General features: G+C 29.8%; 1 protein-coding gene across 5 annotated transcripts; it reads left to right on the forward strand.

The window, feature by feature from the left end:
* The first annotated feature begins 228 nt into the window (after positions 1-228).
* On the forward strand, positions 229-6,647 carry LOC107920685 (tobamovirus multiplication protein 1). Of its 5 annotated transcripts, none has more exons than XM_016850499.2 (13): positions 271-638; positions 1,682-1,732; positions 2,160-2,193; positions 2,794-2,880; positions 2,989-3,040; positions 3,589-3,766; positions 3,845-3,937; positions 4,531-4,591; positions 5,035-5,099; positions 5,244-5,318; positions 5,655-5,730; positions 5,866-6,032; positions 6,232-6,647. In XM_016850499.2, the coding sequence occupies exons 1-13, from the start codon at positions 549-551 to the stop codon at positions 6,253-6,255; spliced, it is 1,053 nt and encodes a 350-aa protein (XP_016705988.1). In that variant the 5' UTR covers positions 271-548; the 3' UTR covers positions 6,256-6,647. The 5 variants fall into 5 exon arrangements, with proteins under 5 accessions (XP_016705989.1, XP_016705988.1, XP_016705990.1 ...); XM_016850501.2 differs by having other exon boundaries at positions 273-638; positions 3,589-3,679; XM_016850500.2 differs by lacking the exon at positions 5,244-5,318 and having other exon boundaries at positions 229-638.
* Positions 6,648-9,998: the final 3,351 nt, after the last annotated feature.

Consider the following 9,998-nt stretch of genomic DNA (forward strand, 5'->3'; position numbering starts at 1 on the left):
CTACTATTTAAGTTATGACTGAAAATTTAAAATTCAAAAAAAATATAATGATTAAATTTGATCAAATTAAAATATAAAAACTAAATCTAAAATTTAAGCATAATACAAGAACTAATAGCAAAATTTAACCATAATTATACTAGCGAATCAAACACAGTCAAAGAACCGAATATCCGACCAGACAGTATATACATATAAATCCTGTCCTAATATGACCGTACATCTAATTATCACCGTATTTATTGCTACCACTTTAATTCAACACAATCTTCAGGATCCAACCTTCCCCCCCCCCAAAAAAAAAAAACCAAATAAAAACCTCAAAGCCTGTGTCTTTCTCCCTTTTGTCTTCCACTCTGTGTGTGTGTGTGGTTTTTTTGAGGCTCTGAAATAGTGAAATCTGATATTAAAAAAGAGTTATTTTTGGGATTCAGTTTCCTACATATCTTCCCCTCCTTTGTTTTTCCAACTTCTTTTCCTTTTGGGGTTCAAAGAAAACAAAGAAAGAAGGGAAAAAAAGGAATTCATTTCTTTGTGTAATCTAAGCAATGATTAAGTGTTACCCTTTCAATCTTCTCTTTGTAAATATTGCTTTGATTTGCCTTGATGTTGTTCTAGCATTTATTGCCTTTTTCCAGGTTTGTTTTCTGCTTCTTCTTTTTTAATTGTTTATGTTCTGTTAATGCACTTGGCTTTTTTTTTTATGGTAATTAGTGAATATGGGGTTTGATTTCTGTATTTAATGGGAGATTTTGTAATTTTTTTGATTGGGAAATCTGGGTTTTTGTTTGCTTCCCGAGAAAATGTTGGAAATAAAAAAATCATAGAAACTTATTGAATTGCATATAGGCATTGCTTTAAGATTTTAGTTTTTCAGTACGTTTTAGCTTTAGAACCAAATCAATCAATTGAATGGCCGATTCTGTCCTAATATATACTGTTGAAAATTTTATGCCTTTTCAAAGTTTTGTAATAATTAGTGATGATTTTGGCCCTGGTGAAAGATCCCTGTATTATAGTGACTGTATCAAATTAGTCCCTCTATTATTAAATGAATCAATTTAGTCCCTATACTATTAAAAAAAATCAAATAAGGCCAAATTGGAATAGACTTAACATTTACTATTTAACTGGGCTGATTTTTTAAAAAGTTTTTATGTTTTTTAAATGAAATATTTTGTTTGGAATTGAACTGCAATTGAAAAAAAAAAGAATTTTCAAGAAAATTTTAATACAGTAAATATTATCTCTGTTGCAATTTGGACTTATTTGATTCTTTTTAATAGTATAGGGACTAAATTGATCCATTTAATAATAGAGGGACTAATTTGATATAGTCCTTATAATGCAGGGATCTCCTAGGAACTTTAACCTTTTGGCTCTTCTTTGTGTTGATTTTTTCTTAAATCTCGGGTTTGAATGAATCTTTTCTATTTGTTAAAATGTAAAAAAAGAAAAGAAGAAAAGAAGAAAAAAAGAAGTGAGCCGATATAAACCTTTAGCTGCTGCTTCGATTCTTCGTTTTCCTTGAAGCAACCGTGTTGGATACATATATAATTAACTTGATTTAATTTCCTTGCATAGCTTAAAAAGCATTACAAATTCATATTTCGAGTTTGTTTTTCTTAATTATATGTATCAGAAATGTTTTGACATGTATTTGTAACCTTTGTTTAACCAGCTTTGTAGGATTCACCTACGGAATCAACGAGTTGGGTGGACACGTCAAAAAGTAAGTTTATATGGCTGTTCTATGTGTACTTGTTCATGTGGTTCTTAGTTTGCTCACCTCGGCTTAATAAACTTCGGGTTCCCACTTCTGAGTGTACATAGGAGGAACTCTTATGTAAGAGTGCAGATGTGATATATGTATGCTATGTCATAGTACTTAACAATGCTTACTTGTATCTAATGCTCGCACTTGAGCCCGAGTAACATAGCTCATTTGTATCAAGTTGTTTCTTACATATTGTATGGCTCAACTTTCACATCTTTTCACTTAAGATTGTTGTATAAAAGCACGAAATTCACTTATAGCTATGTTTACGATTTCATGTAAATTGATAAACTGTGAAAATTTTTTTTGAAAAGGAACTTGATGCTATTATTCTTTTTTGTCTCAATGAAACTATACTGATGGAACAAAATGCTAATTGCAGGTTCTTCATCTCATGATCGGCTCTTCTAATTGTGGTAAGAGTAAGACAAAAGATGTCGAGAGGCATGGATCTAATTGTAATTTATATCTAGTGTTTTGGAAATGATATCGCATTCATAGTTTTGAAGCCATGATATAACGTGCGACTTTTCCTTGAACAAGAATCGACCTATGAAATGATATATATAGGAGCTCTTCTAAGACGGAGAACATGAACTTACGGGATGATTATTATGAATACGTTTATTTCTTAATTCGTACTAGCATATTTTGCAATGCCAATTATTCATTCCAACCAGGATTCATCAAGAAGAGCTAATCTATGTTGGCCAACCTAACAATTTCTCGAGTTCCAAGCTCCAAGATCCCCTTTATGTCTTCTTGTTTTCAAGTGTCTCAGTGTGTCGGCCTTTCAAAATTGTTCTGTTTCGATCTTTTTGATCCCGGGAAAGGGACTTTATCCTATAGTTTCATGTGGAACATTGAAAGATTTGTTACCTTCATTGTGATCTAAAGAAATTCCAATCCGGTTTCCTTGGTTCTGAATTTACAAAACTATAACATGCAGTCGTGTCTAAATGTTTTTTTTTTTCTGCATCAGATAATTATCTTTGGATTTTCTTGTCTTCTGACAGGTTATTTCATTTATTTTTTGTGCATGGTTGTTGCCACATGCAAAAGGTGGCTTTGCTGGTCTAATGTGTGTGGCTTTGTTCTAATGGGTACGTTTCTCTCAACTGAACAACAATTTATATTTACCTTTAGTACTTGTTTCTATAGCTGTTTTAACGAGATCTTCCCATGGTTTAATGGTGAAAACGTTACTGCAGCCTTGCCCAAGATTCTGTTTTTGGCTGCATTTCTTCTTCTACTATCTTTCTGGTAAGTCGGACCATGTCTTAATGATTTTTTTTAATATGCTCTCATGTTGATTTTGGGTAAAAGTACCAAAGTGGCCATTGTACTAGGAGTCAAATTGCATTTTACCCCTCTATATGTTAGATGAACAAGCACATTGATCCTTTTTGTTAAAATTTTTATCCCTTTGTACTGTTAAAATCTGGCGTGGTTGACGGAATAACCAAATAGTAACACATGGTGTGCCACGTGTACCTCGTACTGATATATAGAGGCCAATATTTAATAGTTTAACAAAAGAACCAGTTTGCTTTTGATATAACATATAGGGGTTAATTTGCTTATTTTTTGAGTAAAAGGGGCAAAATACAATTTGACTTCTAGTAGAAGAGTCTCCATCGTACTTTTACCGTTGATTTTGCATGAAGAATTTGAAAAATATCATGATGATCTTTGAAAGTTTTTGAAGGATGTGCTAGTAATTGCTGTTTAGATATGAGGCGTTTAGCCAGGAAATAGTGTAGTGTAATTTGAAAGGTACATGTACGCTTTTATGGGCAATGATTTTATAGGGCCGACCTTTGCCATCAGGCAAATGATGAAGAGGATGGTGATGAAGAAAATAGTAGTCGCAAGCCTTTGTTGGAAACTTCGAAGACCAAGGTAGGCTTGTCAAACATTGATATTCGTCGGAAATGTTGCTCGTTCCAAGGTATTCGAGTTGGTAGCAGACAAAAATTCGTTATTGTGGTATGAGTACAAATAAGTTCTATTTACAATCCAATCTTATGGTCGGTAGGTTTATTTTTATTTTCCTTCTTCCACCAGGTCATTGTGCTCAATGTCCTTTTAATAATTGCCTTTGCTGCAATAATCCGGATTGAACAGAAGAATCCTAGTGATTCTTTAGTATTTGCTCGGGTATGGATCATATTACTCCTTAATTATTATATCGTGATTATGATATAAAGGTTAAAATATGTCATAAGTCTTTGTTCTTTTTCCAAATTTAGAATTTAATTTCTATACTTTTATTGTCAGGAATTTAGTCTCTTTATTTTTTAAATTTCAAAATTCAAGTCTAATTGCTAGCACTGTTAATAGTTTTTCGTTAAATTTATTGGTATGACATTTTGAAATAAAAAAAATACTCACTTTGTATCCATGTAACTAAAAGAATAACGTTGTAATAAACTCGAATTTAGGTGTTAATAATTGGATTTAAATTTTGAAATCTAAAAAGTAGAAAGATTGAATTTTTAAAAATAAAAGTATGAGGACCAAATTCTAATTTTAGAAAGAATAGGGATTTATGACACATTTTAATAAAACTATTTCTAGATGGTATCAGAGCAAAATAGCAAGTGGTGAATGCATAAGATTGAAATTGTGAATGCCAAATCTTCTAATTGTTACAATCCATTGGAACTAAATTATATAGTTAGGAGAATATAACCTTTTATATTTTCAATGTGATTATTAGTTATCGGTCCGTAACAGCAATTCTTGCGCAGGTGTATATAGATTTTCTTGCCACGTTGGTGCTTCTAATGGGTGTAGCTCTCGGTTGCTATGGTGAGAAATGACTTCCTTTTTTTTTTATCCTAATGATATGTATGGACTCGAGCTTTTCAGCGTTTGTTATTTTTCCCCCTTGGATATGGATAATATTGCATTGGTTAATGGTTTTAAGAACTTTTTCCTTGGAGTTCATATTGATTCTTTGTTTTTCTTAAAGCACACAGATTAACACATATTCCGATATGAGTTTAAGGATATGACCCTTTATGGACTCTCTAAATACACAGAAAAACTTTGAAAAAGTAATCATATCTATGTCGGACATAAATTGGTATTCAATATTCACACTTGAGTGTGAGTAACATAGAGCTAGTCAAGTTATATTGAAATTACCTAACAAAGAGTATTGAGACAAGATCTTTAACAGTTGCATCAAACTTTTCCTAAACAAGTCTTTTTGTATTTATCTTGAATATTTTTCGTTTATTGTTTTTCAGGTTTCCTTCTATTTTCTAAATTGAGGAGAGTTCGGTCCGAGAAAGCTTCATCTGAAATGCGAAAGGTTTGCAATTGCTACCTGTTCTTCATTTAGCCTTCTTTTTGGTATTCTTGATTTCTTATCCCTTAAGCATGCTAAAAACACGTCATTAGAAACTTGGGGGTAAAGTAATTTCGATAAATACTAGAAGCTTGTCGCATTTTGCAGGTGGTTGGTTTAGTAGTTGTCTCGGTCTTGTGTTTCACATCGAGTTCTTTAATAGCTCTTTTCACAGATGTTCTTGTAAGTACTTGATATCTTAAGACCTCGACATGATGCTAAGATTGGGTAAATTACACCCAAGATCATTAAATTTTTAGTAAGTTTACATTTTGGTCACTCAAAAAAAAAAAACTTAATAGCTCTGTGACTTAAATGAAAAGTTTTAAATAGTTTAGTGATTTAAATGAAAACTTTTAGTAATCATTTTGTAATTTTTGAAATAGAGTGACTAAACATAAATTTACTAATAGTTTTGTAACCTTGAGTGCAGTTTACTTTGTTAAGATTTCTTTCTGTTTTCACGAATTAGGCATGTGGTCTTTCTTATAGAACTAATATTTTTCTTTCTGTTTGCAGCTTTTTCATCATTGGAATCCAGAGAAGATTAATGGCATAAAAGCACCGATTCTTCTTATTTTGCACCATGTTTTAGGTATTTATTAGTGTTCGAAGATCAGGTTTATATTTACGATTTTTGATATAGTAAACAGTTTACATTTTAAATTAAATATTTAACGAGATAGTTTCTGTAAAATGTATCGAGTTAATGTTTAACCTCAACCGGCAGGATCATCAGTCCCCTTCGCTTTTGGACTATGGTTCATGAGAGAGCTACCAGCCCCGTCTACAAGTAATAGGCAAGTGCAGCCAAGAGCAATAACTTTTATTAGTTATGGACCGGCAGGAAGGCATCATCATCAGTACTGGCCTACCTCAACAAGTTTGGAAAAGCAGGTATCGAAAATCTGTTGTCATTTGCTGTTAACTTCTAAATATGCCAGCATAATATGCAGCTATGGATCGGTGAATTTTCGAGAGTATTCATTATTTAATCACTCAAAATTCTAAATACTCGCATAGGTTATGGTTGAAATCTATGATGTTCAAATGAACAATGACAAACCCAATACTGGGTTTTACTTCTATATTGCAGGTGTCAAGAACAAGTCCAAATTAAGCACATATTTATTCTAATCAACTAAAAAACACCATGTTTCTCTGCTGGCCTAGCTCTAAGGATGAAAAAGGGGATGGGAGTTTTTGCGATGTACAGCAGTCGCCATTAACTGAACTAATCAGTGTATTACAGATTTAAATGACCCTGTTTTTAATTAATCACCATAGTTTGACATCATTTGAAACATTATATATATAGGTGATACATGAGTGTTGTAGAAACAAGATAGATGTTTGGTTCTTTTTTGTTGTTGTTGTTGTAAGATATATGATTGTTAAAGCATTGTGTTGTAAATGGATAAAGAGGTTTTTTTGTTAGAAACAGTTGAACACATAAGCTTTTGAACAATTTGACTCTTCTGATTGTTAATGCATTGACAGATGTTTTTTTAATGTACACTAGTTTGGTAGTGATGGCTGTCGATTCCACCAATATAAACTTACACTTAATTTGCAAATTAAAGCAGTATAGGGAGTAGGATCGATTCCACAGAGATTGGGTTTACTAAAAATTGTTTATCTCTTGACTAGATTTATGTATGGGCAGTTGTCGTGCCCGCGATGTTTAGGGGGATAAAATATGAAACCTGAAATAAACACAAAAAAAACGTAAAAAGTAAAAGATGAAATAAAAAAAAACAACAACGAAGTAATCTGAAGAAAAATCAATTAAACTTAGCTTAGCCTTAAGCACGGGTTTTTACGTCTTTGACCTGATCCTTGAAATTAAGTGAACTCCTCTTTTCCAATAAGCTAGTTATAGCTACCAAGGATGTCTCGGACACCAACTCTTCCTTATGTAAATTAGTTATGGAACGTCCTATAACTAACCATTACCGATCGAACAACCTACGAAACGTTTGTAATTTAGAACTCCGGCAGCTTTGCGTTCTAGAAGAGCCTAGCTCGAACCAATGCCCTCAAATGTTGGGACATTTACATTCGGTTACTACTTCCATTGACGGAACCAAACAGCAATCCCCATTTGGCACGCCAATGTGTTCACGGAAAACCAATTAGACAATCGATCCTTTTAGAATTCCAACTGTACGTCTAGCCACACTAACTTAAACGACGTCCTTTTTGACTTAGTATTGACTTGACTTTGTGAGTTGACGAAATCATACTCTTAATCCGGAGAAATAATAAATATCGAAAATTGAGAGTTAAACAGTTTGGGTTTGCAACTCACGGGTTTTTGACGGGGTTAACACAGGCTTAAAGTTAAAAGGGGTTTAGTGTGGCATGAATTTAATCATGCTAGAAGGTTGTGGATTGTGTTTTAGCTTTGTGTGAAGGATGATGGAATTTTGGAAAGGAAAGGGGTATTGGAGAGCAATTGACCCAATTGTAGAAAAAAAAAAAAAATTGGAGACAAAGCTACAAAATGCAACATCAAATTGAAGAGAAAATAAATGATATTCCAACTCCAAATTGAAAAGTGAAATACAAGAGAGAGTGTAATTCTATTCCAAGTAGAATAAGGAATACAAATTAAAGGATGATTTTTCTAGGAAACTAAAAGTCCTATTTATATAAACACGGTTACTAAAAATAGCCTATTCTAAAATAATAAAAATAATAATAAAAAATAATAATAATAAAACTAAATAAAACAAAATAATATCTTCTATTTTTAGATTTTTACAAAGTCAAAATTGATGTTAAATCCTTGGCCTTCCCATCTTTATGATTTGGCCCCAACTCAACGATTTGTCTTTCAATTTGGTCCCTTTTTGCTCGTTTTTGACCAATTGCATCACTGACAATATTAAATCATGAAAAACACCAATTAAGCATGGATTAATTCAGAAATGAACAAACTTGAACACAAGAATTATGTATATTAGTGTGTTTATCAGGTAGTGACCCAATTATTAGTATTTTTTTTCCATCTAATTATGAAAAGTAACAAAATGATCACTTAATTATTTGATTTTTTTCATTTTTGGTCATCCAACTTTTTGAATTAAAATTATATACAATTGATTAAACACATTAATTGTGAATGAAAGAAAAATAGTTTTGACAGAGTTGGCTCTGTAAAATGAGATTTGATTAGGCTCGAGTTCGAATTTAGTCAAAATTTTATGGTTTTGATATATACATATGCAATTCAATCCCAAATCGGGTCTATACAATTACAACCATGTGGTGGAGTAGTTATAACGTAAAAGCAATTCAATACGGAGTATAATTTTGTCTGCTCATGATGATATTAAAAACATAAAAAAATTTTCTAATTTCTCTCAATTTTGATATTAAGCAAATAGGTCTTTTTAAATAAAATTAGAATAATTTAATCTCTTATAATTACATAAGTGAGCATCTAAAAATAATTAATCACAACACTAATACTTTTCATCATTTTTTACATAATTTTAATTGATATAATAATATTTTTAGTCCTCAAAGTTAATCCATTCTGCTTAGTTATATGTACTTGAAGCAAAAGTTGTTTTTTTTATATACTTTTTGAATTTTGTAGATTTTTTAAAATATATATATTTTTTCAAATAATTTTTTTATACTCAAAACCAATTTGATCAAATATATAAATATTAAAGACTTAATTTATTATTATATCAATTAAATTTATGTACAAATAAAAGAAAACATAAATAATCTTAGATTAATTATCTGTAATTGCTCAGTTTTAAAATTAAGGCTTCGTTTGTTTTATTGAAAATAGTTTCCAAAAAATATTTTTTATATTTTCCTTTGTTTGTTTTATGAAAAACAACTTAGCGAATAGAAAATAAATCTTTTTTTCTATAAAATGACTTACCATTTTAATATTATTATATTAATAATAAATTTTTATTTTTAAAAATATTTAAATTTAATAAAATATTATAATTTTCAATATCACTAAACATACATATTTAATTATCTATATCTAATCATATAATAAATTATTATTTTAATAAATTATTTGATATTTAATTTTATTTTAATAATATTTTTTAAAAATAATAATTTTCATATAATATTAAAAAATATTTCAATATTAATATTTTAATAATAAATATTTATTACAATTACAAATATATCAATAATAAATATTTTGTAATATAAAGGTTAAAATATGCCATAAGTCTATGTACTCTTCACAAATTTGGAATTTAGTCCCTTTACTTTTCAGATTTAAAAATCAAGTCCAATTGTTAACATTATTAATTTTTATTATCGATTTTTTTGATGTCACATTTTTAAATAAAAAATATTTGGTATTCATGTAATATAAAAAATGACTTACAATGAACACGAATTTAACAATTTTTTTTAATAATGAAAACAATTGAACTTGAATTTTTATATTTAAAAAGTAGGACTAACTAAAAAATAATTGTACATGGACTAAATTTCAAATTTATGAAAAGTACAAAGACTTATAAATATTTTAACCTAGTATAAAAATGTGAACATTTTAATTCTATAAATATGAGCATTTGTTTAAATAATGCTTGTAATTTAAATTAAGTTTTAGTTAAATATTATTTGTTAGAATCGAAAATAATATATGATATAAATCTTAACAAACCATAAACCATGATCTGTCATGTCAAATCATCAATAATAAATCAAGAATTAAATTAGATGCGGAAGTGTATTTGAATCCATCAATTTCTTAAAATCTACAAACCTTACGATTTTGATCTTCAAAATCAAAATGACTCTCTTTTCTAAAGGTGACATATTAAAAAAGTTATCTATATGTGTAATTTGGAGACTAATAACTAA

Source organism: Gossypium hirsutum, chromosome A07 (genome assembly GCF_007990345.1).
Source record: "Gossypium hirsutum isolate 1008001.06 chromosome A07, Gossypium_hirsutum_v2.1, whole genome shotgun sequence".
Lineage (NCBI taxonomy): Eukaryota > Viridiplantae > Streptophyta > Magnoliopsida > Malvales > Malvaceae > Gossypium > Gossypium hirsutum.

Excerpts from the sequence above, each read along its gene's own strand:
- LOC107920685 (XM_016850499.2), top strand. The coding sequence starts at position 549 with ATGATTAAGTGTTACCCTTTCAATCTTCTCTTTGTAAATATTGCTTTG. Across the intron at positions 3,767-3,844 it reads GACAAAAATTCGTTATTGTG|GTCATTGTGCTCAATGTCCT; the intron begins GTATGAGTACAA and ends TTCTTCCACCAG. Across the intron at positions 6,033-6,231 it reads CAACAAGTTTGGAAAAGCAG|GTGTCAAGAACAAGTCCAAA; the intron begins GTATCGAAAATC and ends TCTATATTGCAG.